Consider the following 22,957-nt stretch of genomic DNA (forward strand, 5'->3'; position numbering starts at 1 on the left):
AGTGGGTATGGCCCAAAATCGGTTGGGAACAACTGACTGAAGGATATATCTCTTGAAGGATATATAATGTTAAAATTTTCCTTATGAAGACGTAGTGGCAGGCCTTGTGTTTGATATACCTATTTAGGCAGGTGTGTTAACGGGCTGTCTTTTCCTCACGTTCAAATTTTAGCCATATTCCCCACAATTAGTTATATTTTTAAGGAGTATTTCCAATGCTAACTTTTTTTTAGCAGCTGCACCAAACAAATTCCACGGAAATAAATTTGTACGTATATACCTATAAATGACAGAAGCATTAAACATGAAAAAATATCAATAATTCTTCAAAGAATAAAAAATTATTAATTCTCAAATTACTCCAGTTCTTTTCAGGACTGCATTAATTGTCCCAAATAAAAAAAAAACAATGGAAAATTCCCTAATTACTGCCTAATTAAAGGAATCCTTAACAAAATAAGTAGAAAAACCACGTTCCATTACCTGTGCCGTGATTCCAATCAATAAGAGCCATTGAAGCTTCTCATCAGCACGGTAATTAATAATTTGGCATCCATTCAAGGAAGCATGTCGATCGAACATTTTAACTGGCTGGGAATCGCCTTCCATCGACCAGTGATAAACCGCAGTTTCGGTGACAATGGCTATAGTGTTGACGGTCACCCATTTCCAAAAAATCACCTCTTCTGTCATATTATGCTGCTTCATTCGGGATTTAATTTCAATGTTGAATATTTGCAATGTTTTTTGTGCTAGAATAAGATAGATACTGTAATAGCTATGAAGTGTAGGTCTGTTCCAGGTATCATATCATTAGCAATTTACTATTTATTTATTATTATCGACAGTCATGGGCGTCTTTTGCAAAGAGGCAGGGGGGGGGGGCAACTGCCCTTCTTGACCTCGGTTCGCCCCCCCCCCACTTAAATTTAGTTTATTCAAGAGTCTTTTCAAAACTAAGATAAACTAACATAATTCAAGAAAAATAGAAACGGATCAGTTTTTAGTACATATTTAACTTTATAGTAATACAAAGTAGCCTACCTTTATCCCTTCTTCCGGCCCCTTTCTTCTTTATAGCTAATTCTACATCAAACAGTCCGTGGAAACGAACTGTAGTAAGAGGCGACCCGGCTCAATAGTAAAGAAACTCTTAAAAAACGGAATTTTGATACTAAAAGTTATATCAAAAGAACTGTATTTTTTGCTGATTTTAAACATATAATTTTCACCAAGTTTAGTCTTACCTATCCAAAAGTTATGAGCCGGAGAAAACTTATCTTATTCTGGAAAATAAGATTATAAATCCCTAAAAGTCTGAAAAATAAATCCCTAGAAGTCATAGAATCTTAACGAAAATCACACCATCGCATTCAGCGTATCAAAGAACCCTGCTGTACAAATTTCAAGCTCCTATCTACATTTTTCCAGGGGTGACCGTATCGACCCAGTGGTCCTAGAATGTCGTGATAGGGCTCATTATAACTGAAATTAAAAGTTTTAGTGTCCTTTTAAGTGACCAAAAAATTGGAGGGCACCTAGGCCCCCTCCCAAACTCGTTTTCTTCCTAAAGTCAACGGATGAAAATTTTGAGATAACCATTTTATTCAACATAATACCAGTCAAAAACACAACAACTATGTCTTTCGGGATGACTTACTCCAACGCAGTCCCCAAGGGAGGGGCTGCAAGTTACTAACTTTAACCAGTGTTTACATACAGTAAACACTAGTTATTGAGAAGGTACTTTTTTGGTTGGGGGGGGGTGAGGGGAGGGGTCTGCATGGGAGGATCTTTCATTGGAGAAATTTTTCATGGGGGGAGAGAAATTCGATGAAGGGGCCTCGGGATTTTCTAGCATTATTAAAAAAAAACAATGAAAAATAAATATGAAAAAGTTTTCAACTGAAAGTAAGGAGCAGCATTAAAACTTAAAACAAACAGAAATTATTACGCATATGAGTGGTTCATCTCCTCCTAAATACCTCACTCTTTACGTTCAGAATTTAGATAAAACAAAAAGTTTTTTCAACTGAAAGTAAGGGGCGACATTAAAACTTAAAACGAACATAAATTATTCCGTATGTGAAAGGGGTTGTCCCCTCCTCAATGTCTCGCTCTTATTAATTTTTTTACAGTTCTAAAAAGTAGAACTGTGACTAAGAGCCAAACTTTAGCGTAAAGAGCGGGAACTTGAGGAGGAGACAACCCCTTTCATATACGGAATAATTTCATTCGTTTTAAGTTTTAATGTCGCTCCTTACTTGCAGGTGAAAAAAACTTGTTTTTTTTACTTAATTTCTGAAAATTTTGAATTAATGCATGTTTGATTTTGGCTCTTCGCATATGAATAATTTTAACGAAATTCAAATATTTTTTGTTTTATGGCTAAATGGCTTTCTCTTTAATAGCCCCTCCTCAACGCCTCGCTCTTTACGTTTAAGTTTTTTATTGTTTAAAAAAGTGGAGTTGTGAGAAAGAGTTTGTTGTTGTTTTAAAAAGTAGAGTTGTAAAAAACAGTCGAACTTTACCATAAAGGGCGAGGCGTTGAGTAGGGGACAACCCCCTTCATATACGGAATAGTTTATGTCCGCTTTAAGTTTTAATGTCGCTCCTTACTTATAGTTGAAAAAACTTGTTTTTTTAGTTAATATGCCAAATGGACGACTCGAAAATAGTTACCAAGTTAATGGCCTTTTAAGCTTCATTGAAGTGAATTAATTTAAAAAAACCTTTTCTAAATAAGTTTTCCGCAGAAAATTAAAAGCTCCACTGAACCAAAAATTAGCAAAAATAATGTTAGATAATCTTCCAAGCGGAAAACTACCACTGATCACCATCAACGAACAAATGGACAATCCTCATGCCTTCTCAAGACCCATAGCTCATCAGAACTTTAAATTTCGAAAAAAACATTTTTCACAAAATTGTCACATTGAGATGAATTTAAACAACAAAAATACCTGATAATATTGCAATGCTGTTTTACATTGTACAAAAGGCGTTTTATTTAGACAGTATTTTTCATAAATATGAAATTTGTCTAAAGGACGATTGAAAAAAAAGACAGTAAATAAAAAGAGTCTTTGTTCTCTTAAGTTTTCTTCAGGCGAAAACACGTAAAAATTCAAATAATCAATTTCAAATGTCAGGAGGGGGCATCAGGATGTTAGAAATGCCCATGTGGACCATGGTCGAAAGTCGGTTCGGAACCTAGGTCTAGGCCTCTAGTCTATAATCAAACAGTTCGTGGTAACGAACTGTAGTAAGGAGCGACCCGGCTCAATAGTAACCAAAACTCTAAAAAATTGAATTTTGATATCAATAGCTACATCAAAAGAATCGCATTTTAATGCTGATTTTAAATATGTAAGTTTCATCAAGTTTAGTCTTACCCATCAAAAGTTACGAGCCTGAGAAAATTTGCCTTATTTTAGAAAATAGGGAGAAACACCCCCTAGTTGTTATTGGAAACACCCCCTAAAAGTCGTAGGATCTTAACGAAAATGACACCATCAGATTCAGCGTATCAGAGAACCATACTGTAGAAGTTTCAAGCTCCTAACTACAAAAATGTGGAATTTTGTATTTTTTGCCAGAAGACAAATCACGGGTGCGTGTTTACTTGTTTTTTTTTTTTTTTTTTTTTTTTTTTTTTTTTTTTTTTTTTTTTTTTTTTTTTTTTTTTTTTTTTTTTTCTCCAGGGGTCATCGTATCGACCAAGTGGTCCTAGAATGTCGCAAGAGGGCTCATTCTAAGGGAAATGAAAAGTTCTAGTGCCCTTTTTAAGTGACCAAAAAAATTGGAGGTCATCTAGGCCCCCTCCCACGCTCATTTTTTTCCCAAAGTCAACGGATCAAAATTTTGAGATAGCCATTTTGCTCAACATAGTCGAAAACCATATTGACTATGTCTTTTGGGATGACTTACTCCCCCACAATCCCTGGGGGAGGGGCTGCAAGTTACAAACTTTGACCAGTGTTTACATATAGTAATGGTTATTGGGAAGTGTATAGACGTTTTCAGGGGGATTTTATTTTGTTTGGGGGTGGGGCTGAGGAGAGGGGGCTATGTTGGAGGATCTTTCCTTGGAGGAATCTGTCATGGGGGAAGAAAAATTCAATGACAAGGGCGCAGGATTCTCTAGCATTACTATAAGAAAATAATGAGAAATAAACATGAAAACGTTTTTTCAAATGAAAGGAAGAAGTAGCATTGAAACTTAAAACGAACAGAGATTATTACGCATATGAGGGGTTCTAAAAATACTTTAGCATAAGGAGCGAGGTATTTAGGAGGAGATAAATACCTTGCTCTTTATGCTAAAGTATTTTTAGTAATTTCAACTATTTATTCTACGGCATTTCTGATTCAGGGGTCATTCTTAAAGAATTGGGACAAAACTTAGGATTTAGTGTAAAGAGCGAAAAAATGTTACTGCAAACAGGTTCGTTTTTTTTTAAGACGACGCACTCAAAAACCATATATCGTACAGCACAAAAAGGCCAATCCTTTGGAATCCGACGAGAAGAAAGAACAGTACTATGGTATGCTGTTGAAATTGTTCAAGCCATGGAGAAATGAACGCGATATTCTGGTTAATGACTTCAACAACTTTGAAACATATTGCATTGAAAGTGAAAAATATCCAGCCATGGTAGCCTATCATGAGAAACTGGTAAATAAAACCACATGCGATGCCGAATTTGAGACAAGAGTACGCCAGCGAGCCACGGAAATTAAGGTTACTGAAATGAATGACTTAACTGATGGGCAACATGAGATTGATGATCCAAATAACGCTATACAAGGAGAGATTATTGATAGAGCAGCTGATGCTATGGAAGATTTAGTCAATGCGAATAGGCAGCTACTAGAGTCAATCAAAAGTGAAGAGTTGACAAATGACTTCAATTCCCTTAATTTAGATCAGAAGAGAATTGTAGACAGAATTATAGACAACCTAAAAAATGGCAGCAATGATAAGCCTATCAGACTGATAGTGTCTGGCTTTGGGGGAACTGGCAAGTCAAGAGTAATTAGTGTACTTAGAAGGTTCATTTGTCGGGAGTTCGTGAGGGAGGAATGTCCAGTTGTTGTTATGGCCCCAACTGGACTTGCTGCTCATAGTATAAAGGGTGTTACCATTCATCGATGCTTAAGCCTGCCAGTTGACCAGCAGACAACTGCAAAGTATTCATCGTTATCCACCGAACAATTGCTGACATTAAGAAAAACCCTTGGACGAACTCGACTTTTCATTATAGATGAAATAAGCATGGTCTCGTCTCTTATGCTGATGTATATTCATTTGCGCATGACGGAAATTAAATCTACTAATTTCCCAATGGGAAATGCCAACTTTGTTCTCTTTGGAGATTTTCTTCAATTGAGGCCTGTGTCGGCAAATCCACCGTTTATTCCTCTTACTCGTCTAGAAATCCGAAATAGACTTGGATCCATGGGATCCTTTAATCTATGGCATGAATTCGAGTATGATGAGCTGACAATCAACATGAGGCAAAAAAATGACAAGCCATATGCGGATACACTTGCAAACATAAGGCTTGGAAATTGTGAAGAACAGCATCTCCAATGTCTTTCTACACGGAAATTTGGATGCATGTCGCGAGCCACCTCAGAAGAAATTACCAAATTATATTGTCATTTGTGTAAGGAAGGGAAAGTGCCGGTTATTTTGATGCCCACAAACGACGACTGTAGGCTAATAAACAACACACTGCTAAAGGAAACGAGCTCGAAACATGTTACACTGACTGCCATTGATTGTCTTTCTTCGGTGGTCAGAAATAAAAGAATTGAAGAAGAAGCAGCAAAGAGTGTTTCAAGCTTTGCAGATGACTGCAAACGAACAGCTGGTGCATTAACAACATTGGTACTATCAATTGGTGCACGAGTAATGCTTCAAAGAAACATTGCAGTGGATAAAGGCTTAGTAAACGGATCTATGGGCTATGTCAAAGAGTTTAAAAGTATACCATCTGGTGAAATAGTTAGTGTTTTGGTACAATTTGATGGTCAAGATCAGTTGACAAGCATAGGCCGTGCTACAGTTCGATTTGAAGCGCTCAAAGAGGTCTATTATACTAGAAAACAGTTTCCATTGCAACTAGCATTTGCAATTACTATTCACAAGTCTCAAGGCCTCAGCCTGGAATGTGCTATCGTCGATGCAGGAAGTCGTTGCTTTGGACCGGGGATGATTTATGTTGCATTATCCAGAGTTACCACTAGCGCAGGTCTGCATCTTGTGGAACTTGATCCAAGTAAAATTATTGCTGACATGGAAGCAATCTCAGAGTATAATCGTCTTAGGAGTAGTTTTAGACCTGACCTTCCATTATTGAGAATCATCCAAACACCCACAACTAATTTGAATGAGGACGTCGTGGATATAGGTAGCATAGGAGATGTTTATCTGAAAAGGAAGAAAAATGTCGAACATGCTATCATTGGAAAAGGGGAAAAAGAAAGCCAGCAATAGAAGATTCGTTTCCAAATAAGACGAAAAGCCGAAAAACAATGTCTATAACAAATGAAGTAAGATCAAACGCTACGATATTGCCAACGAAAGGTAACAAGAAACGATCCAACCAAAAGCAGCTCTACCAAAGGGGTATTGGTGCAGGAAGAAAAGGTTTCCAAAACAGAGATGGTGTTTCATGCTATGCAAACTCTGCAGTTCAGTGCGTTTTCAGCTTACACAGAATACTTTTTGATATGCTGCAGAATTCACAAGGCAACGTTGCAGCTGAAATTTTACGGCTAACAGTGTCGTCCCTTGACAAGATAGAGTCAACAGTCCAGCTAAGATCATTGCTGCCGACTGTGTATGGATTTGCTGAGGACGAACAGCAGTCCCTCTGCGAGTTTTGGGAAGCTTTGTTTAGAAGTATGGATGAAGAAAACTCAGAAACAAGCACAACAACTGCCCTCAGTCCTCTTAGTAGACTATTTCAGTTCAAGAATCATAAATTTTTGGCTTGTCACCGCTGTAACTGGAGCCTAATAGATGATAATATGACAAATGGAAAAGTGTGCTATTTTCCAGTTCCAGGAGTTCTGAATCCCGATGCACCCGCTCATGAAGAGGTTGTTGAGACATCGGACATTCAATTTAGTGAAGTGTTAAGTCCATATCCTGTTGGAAAATTTTGCCCAAATGAACATCAACTAACATCACACACAGTTTTTACTGAAATACCGCAGTTTCTTGCGATTAACTTGGACAGGAGTGCAATGGCACATAAAATTACGAGAAGAATAATTGGTTTTGAGCCAGATCACATTTTGTTGGAAAGCACAATGAGTGAACCCTGGTCACTATTACGTTTACAGGCGAACGTTGGAAGGCACATGGTGTCTCTGCGATGATTCAAATGTGAAATTGATGGGAAAGCAAACAATGGACTGCTCAGGTATGACTTTTGCTGTTCTTCAAAGATGTAGCTAATCTTTTTTATCTATGTTTTAATCTAAATTATACATAAATGAAATATAACATAAGGGATCATATTTTAAAGTGATTTTAACTTGTTTTCTTTCAAGTTTGGAATTAAAGTACACTTAAGTGAATTCTAGCTTTTGCACTAAATACTAACATCTCAGAAACATTCACCTGCTTCTAGTCTCTCTCTAGATACTTCATAGAAAATTATTATTTTTTAAATCAGTAGGGAATTTATATTGATTTTTAAGAGAATGTGGTAGTATAAACTAAAGACTGAAGCGATATTTGTATATGAATGAACTTTATATTGGTTTAAAATGAGAATGCTGGTTGGTTAGATACACTAGAAGCTGGAATCATAGCTGATAGTGAACCAAAGGTACACCAGCATACCAGGAAAACTTGACGTGGAAGCCTTGTACCTGGGCACCACGAATAAGACTGCTGGCTGGTTACATACACTTGAAGCTAAAATCTTAGCTGATGGTGAACCAAAGGCACGCCAGCACACCTGAAAAACTTGGTGTGGTAGCCCTGTGCCTTGGGCACCACATTATGGATTTGACCCGGGTTAGCCTGGATAACAAATCCATACATTTTTCTCCCCCGGTGCATCTTAATTCATTCCATTTCAAATTTTAATTTGGAAATTGTAATGAAATTAGGATCACCATCAGCGGCGCCTCCTCGTTGGCGGGGGAGGGGCAACAGAATGGAGTTGAACATATTATTCATCAGTCACAAGCAGGTGCGCGTATGTTCTCCAGTGATTTCACATTGAATTAAGCTTTTTTAAATAATAGATAAATTCTGAATTCGCTACACAAATATCGAAAATAATGGAGAAGATATGGGCATTCACATTAAAATTGAGAATTTTCATGTTCAGAGTGAACGGCCGCGTCAACCTGCGAAACTTGGTTCTCTAACACGTTTCTAATGTGTTAGTCTTTTCAATTGTTTTTTTAAGAGGCCTAAGTCAATAATTTTAAATAAAATTATGATTTTTTTAATGGGAAAGTTGTAAAGCATTGAATAGTTGTGAAACATGTTCACAACAAAATGTTGTGAAAACAACATTTACTCCTTTACATTATTTGGGAATGTTACGAATTCATCAACGAAAGTGTTTAACTCCATTCTGGCAAAGTTCGCTGAATTAAACTGATTTCTTAGTTGTTTATAAACTGACCTCTACTTCTAGGGTGAAACTTCGATTTGGCTAACACAGGATGACTGCAATTCCCATAATAATGGCCAACTGAGGTCAACTGTTTAGATATCCGGGGCCCGAAATTACTCAAATATAATTTGGAAATCATCATTTTAAATATAGCCTTATTGCCATTCTCATCTGTGCACACTTAATTATACATATTGTTTGTTTTGTTTTTGTTTTTTAAGCTGGAAAAATAAAACCTATTATTTAGAATGTATCTAAGGAAACAACCAATGCGTTATTGTAGAATAGTTAATATTATTATTTTACACTTCTTTTTTTAACTTTTCAACTTTGTGCATATAGTTGAAACTATTTTCAACGCTTTCTGTACTATAAGAATGTTTCTTTTAATTTGAACTTTGATAATGGTACTTTAAACTTTTTTCTGTACTTAAAATTAATTTATTAAAATTAACTTCAAAGGACCCTTATGCTTCAGTAGTTACTCCCAACGAATTGGACATTAAAATTAATGTTGAAAATTCTCAAACTCATATGGAACTGCCGTCCCAACCAACGAAACTTTGTTGTCTGACACGTTTCTAGTGATTTAGTCTTTTCAAATGTCTCAAAAGTAGAGCTGGAAAATAAAAACATGCATTACTTCAAAAACGTTCAGAAATTAAATAAAAAAAAACAAGTTTTTTAAACTGCAAGTAAGGAGCGACAGTAAAACTTAAAACGAACAGAAATTACTTCGTATAGAATGGGGCTGCTCCCTCCTCAACGTCCTGCTCTTTACGCTAAAGTTTGACTCTTTCTCTCAATTCTTCTTTTTAAAACAGTAAAAAACTTTAGCGTAAAGAGCAGTACGTTGAGGAGGGAGCAGCCCCATTCATATACGAAGTAATTTCTGTTCGTTTTAAGTTTTACTGTCGCTCCTTACTTGCAGTTTAAAAAACTTGTTTTTTTTATTTAATAAAGGATAAGGAAGAAAGCAACGACAGAAGCACATACATCATACATAAAAGAGCAAACACCATAGTCCCTTCTGCACTTCACCAGTGTCACTTGTTTAACGGAGAACAGCTTAAACATGCCAATCAAACCATTCTTCGACACGGAAATGTAAATAAGGCATTTTGCATGAATTAAATATACGTCATTAAAGAATTCTTTCACGATACCGTAGGAATCGATCACGAAAAACCGGTCTGAATTAAAAAATAAATTAAACACGTCAAGAATAAATGTTTAGATAACCAAAAATTTAACCTTGTCTAATCTCATGGGTTGATTATTCCTACCGCAAATTTCTAAATGACAAAGAGGCGTGAACAGGTATCAATTACTGGAATGCAAGTGATCCATAATCAGACGTTCAGATTAATCATTGACTTATGGAAGTCAATATAAAGTTTCAGTAAAAAAAAAATATATAGAAGTATATATACCCCCTTGTTTTGCCCTTTGGAAAAAGCCAAAATATGATTGTTTCCCCCTCTTGGAAGAATAAAAATCAATGCCACAGAAGAGCATCAGCTAACTCTGAAGCCAAAAAGACCCGAAGAATGGAGTCCAAATGCTTTATGCCTAAGTAGAAGAAGGTGAAATGAGTGTTTAAACGTTATCAATAATTGTGTGCAATTTTTGTCTGTGTTGTTTGTTTTTCTTTTCCCTACACTCCTCTTCAGTGCATTTTTGTTGTGTGCAGAGGATAACAACAAATTATTATTATATATATATATATATATATATATATATATATATATATATATATATATATATATATATATATATATATATATATATATATATATATATATATATATATATATATATATATATGTATCAAACAGTTCGTGGTAACGAACTGTAGTAAGGAGCGACCCGGCTCAATAGTAACCAAAACTCTAAAAAATAGAATTTTGATGCCAATACATACATCAAAAGAATCGCATTTTAATGTTGATTTTAAATATATAAGTTTCATCAAGTTTAGTCTTACCCATCAAAAGTTACGAGCCTGAGAAAATTTGCGTTATTTTAGAAAATAGGGGAAAACGCCCCCTAGAAGTCATAGAATCTTTACGAAAATCACACCATCAGATTCACCGTATCAGAGAACCCTACTGTAGAAGTTTCAAGCTCCTATCTACAAAAATGTGGAATTTTGTATTTTTTGCCAGAAGGCAGATCACGGACGCGTGTTTATTTGTTGTTTTTTTTTTTTCCCAGGGGTGATCGTATCGACCCAGTTATCCTAGAATGTTGCAAGAGGGCTCATTTTAACGGAAATGAAAAGTTCTAGTGCCCTTTTTAAGTGACCGAAAAAATTGGAGGGCACCTAGGCCCCCTCCCAAGCTAGTTATTTTGCCAAAGTCAACAAATCAAAATTCTGAGATAGCCATTTTATTCAGCGTAGTCGAAAAACCTTATAACTATGTCTTTGGGGACGACTTACTCCCCCACAGTCCCCGTAGGAGGGGCAACAAGTTACAAACTTTGACCAGTGCTTACATATAGTAATGGTTATTGGGAAGCGTACAGGCGTTTTCAGGAGGATTTTTCTGGTTGGGGGAGGGGTTGAGAAGAGGGGGATATGCTGGGGGAACTTTCCATCGATAGTTTGTCATGGCGGAAGAAAATCTCCATGAAGGGAGCGCAGGATTTACTAGCATTATTTACAAAAATAAAAAATAAATATGAAAAAGTTCTTTCAGCTGGAAGTAAGGAGCAGCATTAAAACTTAAAACAAACAGAAATTATTACCCATTTGAGGGGCTCACCTCCTCCTAATACCTCGCTCTTTACGCTAAAGTATTTTTAGTAATTTCAACTATTTATTCTACAGTTTTTGTGATTCTGGGGTCATTCTTAATGAATTGGGACAAAATTTAAGCTTTAATGTAAAGAGCGAGGATCTGACAAGGGGGGAACCCCCTCATATATGTAATAAAAATATGAGAATACAAAAGTTCTTTACTTAAGCTAATTTATAAGTTACGTAAATCTTTTACTAATAAAAATATTCGTAAAAAATCAAAAATTCTAGTTGCCTTTTTAATTAACCAAAAAACCGGAGGGCAACTAGGCTTCCTCCCCCGCTCTTTTTTTCTCAAAATCATTCGATCAAAATTATGAGAAAGCCATTTAGCCAAAAAAAAAATGCAAATTTTGTTTTAATTATTCCTCTGCGGAGAGCCAAAATCAAAACATGCATTGATTCAAAAACGTCCAGAAATTAAATAAAAAAAACAAGTTTTTTTAACTGAAAGTAAGGAGCGACATTAAAACTTAAAACGACCAGAAATTACTTCGTATATGAAAGAGGCTGCTTCCTCATCAACGCCCTGCTCTTTACGCTAAAGTTTTTTACTGTTTTAAAAAGAAGAATTGAGAGAGAGTCAAACTATAGCGTAAAGAGCGAGGCGTTGATGAGGAAGCAGCCTCTTTCATATACGAAGTAATTTCTGGTCGTTTTAAGTTTTAATGTCGCTCCTTACTTTCAGTTAAAAAAACTTATTTTTTTTATTTAATATGATACATGAATTCTCTTAGTCGCCTGTCTTCTAACCCACAGTCAATTTGAGCCTTTGTTTGATGTCATGACGTCACCAAAGGTTCAATAGAGACATTTTGAGAAAAATACCCATTTTTTTAAAGTCGTGGCCTATTTAGATCGTTCTTGTGGCCAGGAATGTCAATTTGCGAATTCTAAGAAGGAAAAAAATTATACAGTCGATTTTTAAGGCCGGGCCCCGGCATGGCTACGCGACAGTATTGTATATATTGATTCTCAGTCACTTATCTTGTAACCACAGACAATGTGAGCCTCTACTTGGTGTTTTGGCTTCACCATAGGTTCAATTCAACTACCATGAAAGCAATACCAATTCTTCCTTAGCTTTTAACCTCTCAACATCGATTTAGTGACCCAAAATGTCAATATGCCAGTAAATAAAATAACCGATGCGGCTGACTTCGAAGCCAAGCCTCGGTACTCGGCATATGTACATTAATTCTCGTTGTAATTCGCAACTTCCAAATGAGTCAGCCTTTTATATACTCCTTCCTTTTATTCTCCATAAACAGCAAAACAGATCACGGTTGAAATTTTTTTACGAAATATAGGATCTTTAAGTACAGTTCTAGCTGTACCCACGGGGAAATTCGAGTAAAAATGGTCCTCCATCCAGATTTTGTATTCTAACCCTCACTCAAGAGGAGAAGCCTACGTACAGACCCTGTAGACTGACCCAACATCTAATGACCATCTCTCCCTAATGACCGGACAAGTGTGGAACCTATGGGCTAAGTATATGTGATTTAAATAACTATATCGATTAAATCTTGGTTTCTGACATCCTTTGCCAGTAGAAGTAGAGATCTCGCAGTATATTTACATATTTCTTTTGCCCTCTCTTTAGAGTTTTGATGCTGAATTTTAGATTCTTGGTACCCAATGTTGACAGGATATATATATATATATATATATATATATATATATATATATATATATATGAAAAGAGAAATCACCAATGCAACAGCACAAACACATTAAAAAAAAGGGGGGACAGAAGGAGAAAAGGAAAACTGTTTTCCTACATTAGTGATTAATATAGATCAGCAATTGAATGAGGCCTTAACCCTACTCATCCATACAATCACATAGGTCAAACAGCATAGCCATACACAATCAACCATAAAGAATAATCCACGGACAGGCAGTCATGTCGTCAATAAGTATAAGTCGTCATTTATCAAACAATAAAAACAATAAAGACAAATAATTCAGAGGCAACAACCCAACACAAGGGCTCATCAGGAGAATACACACCTGCCTATAGGGTTTTGGCACTTTAAATTATATATCCTAATGTTGTGCTGAAGACGGCCCTTCGACATTTGTGGACAAGTTGGATAAGTTGTGTTTGTTTGATCTTAAAAAATACAAAATTATCGAACAAACAAACACAGATTAAAAATTATCTACATACAAATTATCTTAGATTTCAACCAAAGCTGGTATTTGAAGAGTTATGAGACTATTAATTACCATTTTGATGCTAACACTACCATACAGAATGCTCAAAAATCAATGAAGCAGATATTTCACACATAATATTTGACTCTAACTAAATTTGGTATAAGTAATTTCTTAGATTGATGATAAATTTAAAACTAATTTTACATTATAAAATTCTAATATCAAAACGTATCAAAGGGCATGGATCCATCTAATAGAGTTGTGAAAGTCTTTGAAATACCTTGAAATCATTAATGATAAAACTCCCTAATTTAAGCAACTTGTGACTTAAATTATTAAAATGCTGACAAGAAACTAAGGCATAATGAAGAGCCTCCAAATTTATTTCCCCAAATTTTTGTTCATCATCTTTATTCATATTTTATTTATCCTTTATTTTTATTTATATTTATTTATTTATTTTTTTATATTTTATTTATACTTTATTTTTATTTATATTTATTTTATTTTTTTATATTTTATTTATCCTTTATTTTTATTTATTTATTTATATTTTATTTATCCTTTATTTTTATTTTTATTTATTTTATTTATTTATTATTTTTATTTATATTTATTTTATCCTTCCATATAGACTTTAATATTCAAGTACTTGACTCTCAAGCTTATCATCTATTCTTAAACCGACGAGGATTTTACAAAATAATTCAGTGAGGATTTAAATAGAGACTTTACCGCTTTTTAGGACTTTGACCGCTTTTTTTATTTTCGAAAAAGCTGCTTTATTTTTCCAATCCAGTGCGAATATGCCGCATTCAATAGGAGTTATTGTTTAATAGTTTGGAAAAGGCCCTTCCCATTCCCGGAGCAGGCACAACCCCTTTTTCAAACTTCTTGAGGACAATGAATTTTTTATAGTCATATTTTTCAAATTTTGACATTTTTTCAAATTTTTCATATTTCAATTCATATTTTATCCTCCCATATAAACTTTAATATTCAAGTACTTGACTCTCAAGCTTATCATCTATTCTTAAACCGACGAGGATTTTACAAAATAATTCAGTGAGGATTTAAATAGGGACTTTACCGCTCTTTAGGACTTTGACCGCTTTTTTTATTTTCGAAAAAGCTGCTTTATTTTCCCAATCCAGTGCGAATATGCCGCATTCAATATGAGTTATTGTTTAATATTTTGGAAAAGGCCCTTCCCATTCCCGGAGGAGGCAAAACCCCTTTTTCAAACTTCTTGAGGACAATGAATGTTTTATATTCATATTTTTCAAATTTTGACATTTTTTCATATTTTTTCAAATTTTTCATATTTCAATTCATATTTTATCCTCCCATATAAACTTTAATATTCAAGTACTTGACTCGCAGCTTTATCATCTATTCTAAAACCAACGAGGATTTTAGAAAATTATTCAGTGAGGACTTAAATAGGGACTTTACTGCTTTTTTTGTATTCGAAAAAGATGCTTTATTTTTCCAATCAAGTCCAAATATGCCCATTCAATAGGGGTTATTGTTTGGTATTTTGGAAAAGTTTCTTCCCATTCCCGGAGTAGTCACAACCCCCTTTTCAAACTTCTTGCAGAAAATGGATGTTTTATATTCATATATTTCGAATTTTGAATTTTTTCAAATGATTCATATTTCATTTCACATTTTATCCTCCCATATATAGAAAATTATTAATTAGATTAATATTAATTATATAAATTATTATACAATTATTTATTTATATAAATAAAGTATTAGTTAATTAATATCCTCCCATATAATTAGAAAATTATTCAGTGAGGACCTAAATAGGGACTTTCCTGTTTTTTTTTTATTCAAAAAGGTGCTTTATTTTTCCAATCCAGTCCAAATATGCCGCATTCAATAGGGGTTATTTTTTTATATTTTGAAGAAGGCCCTTGCCATTCCTGGAGTAGGCACAACCCCTTTTTTCAAGCGTCTTGACGACAATGAATATATGCATACAAGCAAAAGAGCATGCTAAAACCAAGGAATCATACTCAATCAAACTACCATTACCCTTTGCACAGCCCCTTTTTCGAGCTTCTTAAGGACAATGAATATATGCATACAAGCAAAAGAGCATGCAGAAACCGAGGAATCATACACAATCAAATTACCATTACCATAGCCCTTACCATTCCCGGAGCATGCACAACCCCTTTTTCAAGTTTCTTGAGGACAATGAATATAAGCATACAAGCAAAATAGCATGATAAGACCGAGAAATCATACACAATCAAATTACAGCAGAAATGACTTAACACAACCTTTTTAGATATTTGAAAGCAAGCTCTTAAAGTCTAAACTCTATCTGGTGCAAAATAGCAATAACAGGTGTTTTTTTTCTTTTGTCATTACGAAGGCAGAGTCAAGACGAAAGGTGTGCGACTGATGAGTTCCAAAATTCTTTAATGGAGATAATGCGAATGTATACTATCCTAGGAGAGATTGGTCCGAGAGATCTCAAGAAGGTCATGCTCAGAAATGCCAGCCAGATTTTGATATCATATTTCATTAACGACTTTGCATCAACGGCTCAGAGCTATGATGTTCCCTCCCCCCCCCCATTTTTCTGTTTTGTACTTACTAAACATGGCGTATATAGCGAAATACAATAAATAAATAAAACTAATAAAAGAAGTATGAATAAAACACAGGTTAATCGTATTTGGTGAAATGAACTTTACTCTATCTGACTTTAATAAACTAGTGTAAATAGATTTCAAACCGAATTCAACTATGTTTCTATTTAAAGTTATGTTTTTTTGAAAAATAGCTACGGGTGCAATTCAAAAAATTGACGCATAAAGTATTTTAAACAAACATATTCGTTGAAGCATACTGAATAAACTAAAAAGCGAAATAATTTACAATGAATAGACTCCGATCAGTGAAGACTGAAATTTCTGTAATATGACTAGACTTGACTTAACGCTCTGGTTCGGCACCGCCGAAGGGAGCAAGCCTCAGTGACATCAGTCACACAAAGAGTGGTCTGTCCTGGGGAAGGATGGGAGTCTTGTTAGGGTCAATGATCCAAATAGTCACTTGATCACGGATGACTTCTCCCTATATTGTGTATGGTCTATCTCTGGGGCGTTTGCAGTTGGATCAAAACTGAAGATGACTTGGGCAAGAGTTTAAATCTGCATACAAAGTAGATTATCATACCAACACAGCGAATGAGACTCGAGTTGCTCTGACAAGGTAGTCATTTAAAGGACTGAAGGATCTCTAAGTTTTGTACCCTGTCAGACAATCTAAGGCGTTATTTTGCTCTAGTGTTTCGTCTGTACAGTGCCAACATTCATAATCCACGTCTGAGAAGTTTCATCTGCATACCATTAGATTCCGAGGAAGAGTGGATGCGTGCTTTTGTGAGGTCGTCTATATGGGATTTGTAAAATTTTGTTCTAAGAGCACGTTCGAAGACAACATTTGCCAGTAATGTCTTTGGTGACATCTCTGCATCTGGATTTGCATTTGAGCAGACAATTAAGCCAAAGTAAGTGAACTGCTTGACTACTTCAAGATTTCTTGGGGTGGGATGATGCCTTGCCCACAAACATTATGCAGCCCAGTCTTTATAGCCAAGCTCGCTTCTAATTTGAAAAAGGAGAGGAAGGCAGACCGTTTACATGCACAATGACAATTACAATGACTGGTAGATGAATAAATGTTAAAAAATGTCTGGTAGAAGAATAAATGTGGTTTAGCCCAATAAGATAAAAATAGTCAATCAGTTTTTAAAAAAACACATACCTTTAAGAGCAATGACTTTGCTTTTAGGATTCATGATTGCTGAATCAGCTGCAATTGGTCTTCTAATTGGGTTTGTTGGGTCCGCCATATCAATGATAACCACCTGATTACCAGCTTCACCAACTTTTTCTCGAACACAAATAAATTTATCTGACTCCATTGTAAGATTGGCAAAGCCAATATTTGCAGGTTGGATCCCTGCATTTGTGAGCTATGAAAAAAAAGCACATCAACATTTATTGAAATAGGAGCCTGGGAGGAGTCTTGTCAAGTTCAGATAAAAGAACTATTCACGAAAATCTAGACCTGTAATCCCCAATTAGGGCATGGCAATATTTCGGTAGGTCATGTGCAGGACATGCACCCTTTGACTGGCTATTTTCTGGAACAGTGGTTCCCAACCAATTTCAGGTCATAACCCACCAAGATATTTTTAGAATCCTGATGCCTCTTTGTGGTATTTAAATTTGCTTATTCAAATTTTTATACTTATTTACCTGAAGGAAGCTTAAAGGTTCATTAACTTGGTATCTATTTTTTTGTCGTCCTCTAGAGTTTTTATATTAATGAAACATATTGTCTGAACACAACACTTTTAATAGGTTTCATTGCAACTGAATCCTCTATAACTGACCCCAGATGCAAATGAACCCGTGTGTAACTGAAACTCCATGTAACTGAACCTCCTGGCAGCTGAACCCTCGTGCAGCTCAATCCCAGTGAAACTGAGCCCTTGTTATGCTCGATCCCAGTTTAAAGAAAAACAAAACTCAAATGGGGATAATTCCATTTATTTAGACAGTTAAAAGAAAACAGGTACAGAAGTCCAGATATTTCGATCACATATGCAGCAACCATCAAAAGTAGAATTTCTGAAATAATATGATTGAAAGTAGCATATATTTATACACAAAATATAAATAACTTTTTGGGTCATTCACAAAATATTGAACTATTTTATTGGGAAAGTTTAAAGGATATTGAAGGGGGTAAAAGTGAAGCTTCAAACAATTTGGGCAGAGAAAGTTTATTTGCAGTTATGTCACCAGGCAGTAGGTGGATGCTACAGTGACCTGTTGGAAGTAGTAATAGTAGATTCCAGCTACCCATCGGTTAGGGTAGGATCAGACCCAAACACTAGAAGCTTCAAAAAACAAACTAGAGCATCAAAAATGAAAGTTATGACCTTGCATGAGTATTAACATGGTACTAGAAATAAGTTCAGGATAGTCTGAAGAGTTATTTATTTTTTGTATACAAATATGCTACTTTCAATCTTATTATTTTCAATTATTTCAATTATTTTCATTCTACTAATTATTATTAATTATTCTTTAATTAACTCTTAATTATTAATTATATCAATTATTAATTATTTCAATTCTACTAATGACAGTTGCTGCATATGTGATAAAAATGTCAGGATTTTTTTAACTTTTTGTCTAAATAAATGGAATTATCCCCACTTGAAAATTTATTTGTTCGTCATAGAACAGCAGTGTGGTCTAAGAAAAGAATACCTAATCTAAGGTGTTATATCAAAAATGTCCAGTTTACCTGAACCTTTGTGCAACTGATACCCTCATACAACTTAACCCCTGTTTGATTTAACACTCATCCATCTGAATCCCATAAAAGTTAGCCCTTGTGAAACTCACCCCCCCCCCTTAAGTCAACCTTCATTCAACTCAACCATATTCAGCTCAGAACTCTTTCAACACAACCTCCATGTAATTTAATCCTTGTGAAACTCAAACCCCATTTCTTTCAGCCACCATTTTAATCACCTTCTGCAGACTTTAATAGAGTAATTATTAATTTGGAATGCACAAAAAAACATGCATGCATCATCCGAAAGAGAAGCGTTTTCATTGGCTGCCAGTGACAGAAATTAGTTGCAATCACTGCTAAGCTGGTTCTTTGTCTTTGGTGCAAATTAATTTAGTTTACCCAAATGGTTAATATAAGTCAGAAACTCCAAACACAGCAAGGAGCATATTTTGAGCTCCTAATCAGTACAAGTTCAAACTAATTCTTAGACCTTGGAGTGAATTCAGTGAAACCAGGCTTAATTCTAATATGGGTGAGATACATAAGGGTTAAGTGAAAAGAAGCATAATTTAAACAGGGGATCCGGTTGAATGAGGGTTTTAGTTAAATAGCATTGAGCTGTACAGGGACTCAGTCAAAGAAGGGTTCAGCTAAATGGGACAGAGTTGCATGGGGTCCAATTCAATGGGGGGTTCAATTGCACAAGGGTTCAGTCAAATAGGGTAGAGCTGCAAAGGGGTCTAGTTGCACAAGGGTTCAGTCAAATAGGGTAGAGCTGTAAAGGGGTCTAGTAGCACAAGGGTTCAGTTAAATAGGGCTGAGTTGCACAAAAGCTGATTTACATTGATTCAGTTACACTCACATCTATATTATACTATGTACAACATCATTGCAACACTATCATATTTTTGTGCCCTTTAAATGCATTTGAATGTGATCTCATTTGCATGAATAATGGTTTGTTTTTTTAATAAAGGCTCTACTGTAAAGACAGTTGAAGGGTGCCCATCTTGCCCATGGCCTACCAAAATATTTTGATGCCCCACTGGTGGGACATGTGATCTAAGTTGGAAATCATAGCTTTGGAGCCTAATTTTGGTAAAAGAACATTTTTCATGTGAATGACATTACCTTCCTATGCATTTAGTGAGCATATTTAATCTATATCTAGGCTAAATTACTTCCAAGTTAAAATGTTAAAGGAAACAGTTTTACTGGATTGTAGACAACCAATCATATTTAACCTAATCCCAATCATCAGCAAAATTGTTTCCCAAAAATTAAGCAATGTCTGAGTACTAGGGACTGGGTACAACCGCAGGTTTCTTATGCATTAAAAATTAGCTATGCTTTCATGCCATCTAATTACCAAATTTTAGAGATTTTCAAAGGCTTATCACTGAAAATATCATTTATCATACTTTTCATCTTTTTGTACACAGGCTACTCTATTCATGGCTAATCAGTCTCTATCAAGAAAAACAGTTGATCATGCAAGTGATCTCACTGTGTAACTGAATAATTTACCTTTCAAACTACTGAAACAAGTAGGCTAATTAATAGAAAAAATTGAGTATGGAATTTCTAAAGAGAAAAGAAAACCAACCAAATCAAAAAGTTGAAGGGAAAGTTTTATGATATTGGAGATAACCCCAAGATTCTCAAACATCATGCCTCTCAAAAATGTCACCACAGACGTATGGTCTCTGATATGCTGCATGTATTTTATGTATATACTGCAAGTATTGCATGTACATACTCCCTGTATTTTAGAAAAGATGAAAAGTTTTGAAAGATATCCCACCATAGAGATATCCAGCCTGTGGGAGCTTTGTTACCCTACAAGACAAGCTAAGCTGAAAATTCCAGCACTTGTACACCAGGGTTGTCAACTTGCACACTATTTGAGTAAAATAAACTCTTTTTACTATGGAGGGAATGCAGAATAGTAAAAATCACTCTTTTTGCATTTCAATTTTTGTTTCCATTAAACATCTGTAGTTAGCATATTTGTCAATACTGAATAGAATTTTACTGAAGACAGTTTTGTTGTACTTCATTTAGGCAGAAGATCTATTTTGCAAGGTTTTTTACTTTTATAACAAAGCAAAAATTTAAAGGTCAAAGCTCTCTAGAGGGAAAAGGAGAAGAGGTAGGTACTTCAAAATGCCTTCCCAGGACATACTTTAGTCTGTAGATCCATCTCTAAAAATTTTCATTTTCCTAGCCTAACCCCTTTCCAATATTGCAAAGAAAGAGGCCAAACTAGTATTCTACCAAAGTTTCATTTTCCTAACCTAGCCTCTTTCCAAAATACCAAAAAGTAGCTAAAATAGAATTTTACCATTTACTACCTATCAAGGAAAATAGAAAATTTGGGAATAAGTCTACAGACTAGAGTTTGTCCAGGGGAGGATTTTTTGAAGTACCTCCCTCTGCTCCTTCTCCCAGTGTAAATGTATGACCAGTCTACCTCATAAAGAGACAAATTTTACTTCATTATATGCAAAATGATCACAGTTAACATATTTTCAGCAGGAAAGCCTTTATCTTCCCTTCTTTTTCTGGGTTTTAAATTCATAATTTTTCATATTAACATTTCATTCAATTTTGAAAAAATGGCTATACATGCTAAATGCTGTGCCATCTTAAAAATAATTTATGTGTTGCTGCTGAAAATGCAGTGGTGGAAGTACAGAAAGATATGTGTGGTAGACATTAATTACATTAATTTCTGTGCCATATTAAAATAAACTTCCAGAAACTTTGTACAGTAAGGATTCTGCCATCTATAAAAAAAAATTGTAGGACAGCATATCTTTCAGGACAAATTTGAAAACAGACAAAACACTTATCAAAAAGCATGGCTTTACTCAAAATTTAATTGCAAAACTGAAAAAAAAGGAAAGAAGTGAAGTTCTCCAACTGAAATAATGTTAACTAGGATTATTTTGCATATTAAGAAGTACAAATTGTTTTCTCCATATGAGGTGGAATGGTCATACATTTACATCTTTTTCCTTCTAAAGGGCATTGTTATAAAAGTAAAATCCTTGCAAAATAGATCTTCTGCTAAAACAAAGTACAGCAAAACTGTTTTCAGTAAAATTCTAGTTTAGCTACTTTTCACTACCTATCTTGGAAAGGGGTTAGGTCACAAAAATAAAACTTTCAGGGATAGGTCTATAGACCAGAGTAAGTTCTGGGAATGTATTTTGAAGAACCTACCTCAGCCCCTTCTCTCTATAGAAGGCAGTGACCTCTGATGACCTTTAAAAATCTTTGTGTTATGAAAATGAAACCTTGCGATGAGGTTTCAAAGATCTGTAAATACATTTCCTAAATCTAGAAAAACCATTAATATGGCCTAAAATTCTACCTAAACAACAGGAATTAGAATTTCAGAACTAAAACCAGAGAAAAAGGAACTGATGACTGAAAATTAAGGCAAAATATTGTTTTGTATAAATTTCAATAGGTAAAAAATTTGGTAAATGTATGACAGTTCATATTACTGACTTACCAATAAGTGAACATACCCCTTGATGCCTTTTTTATGTTCTTTACAAATATGATAATTGTTTCTATAACAAATTCAAATTCAAGCACTTTTTGAGCTCTTAAAAATGACAAATTTTCAATTAAAGTATGAGTTAATGGTCATTTTCCAACAAAATAATACTACATTTTCTCAGTGCCAAAAGTATTTATGATAAGGTTAGTTTGGGTCAAAAAGTGCTAATATTTGAATTTGCAATAGAAGCAATTACAAGGCTATATTTGTAAAAAGCATAAAAAAAGGCATCAAGAGGTATATTCACTTTATTGGCAAGTCAATAATGAGCTGTCATACATTTACCAAAATTTCAAAAAGAAGGAGAGAAGTGAAGATACTGAACTATCTTCTAGTTAAAAAATACATGTTAACTATGGTTATTTTGTAAATTTCTAAGACTCAGAAATCAGAAGAATGCAACATAGAAGCTTAATA

At 34.8% G+C, this 22,957-nt stretch overlaps 1 protein-coding gene across 1 annotated transcript in view; it reads right to left on the bottom strand.

Annotated features, from left to right (window-relative positions):
- Positions 1-22,957, bottom strand: part of LOC136034070 (clathrin heavy chain 1-like) — a 150,949-nt gene that overhangs the window by 126,694 nt on the left and 1,298 nt on the right. The window contains exons 2-3 of the mRNA XM_065715188.1: positions 17,416-17,626; positions 484-752 (exon numbers count right to left, since the gene is read on the bottom strand). Of these exons, the coding sequence (XP_065571260.1) occupies positions 484-752; positions 17,416-17,626 (480 nt within the window). The remainder of the gene's footprint in view (positions 1-483; positions 753-17,415; positions 17,627-22,957) is intronic.

This window comes from Artemia franciscana, chromosome 12 (genome assembly GCF_032884065.1).
Source record: "Artemia franciscana chromosome 12, ASM3288406v1, whole genome shotgun sequence".
Taxonomy (NCBI): domain Eukaryota; kingdom Metazoa; phylum Arthropoda; class Branchiopoda; order Anostraca; family Artemiidae; genus Artemia; species Artemia franciscana.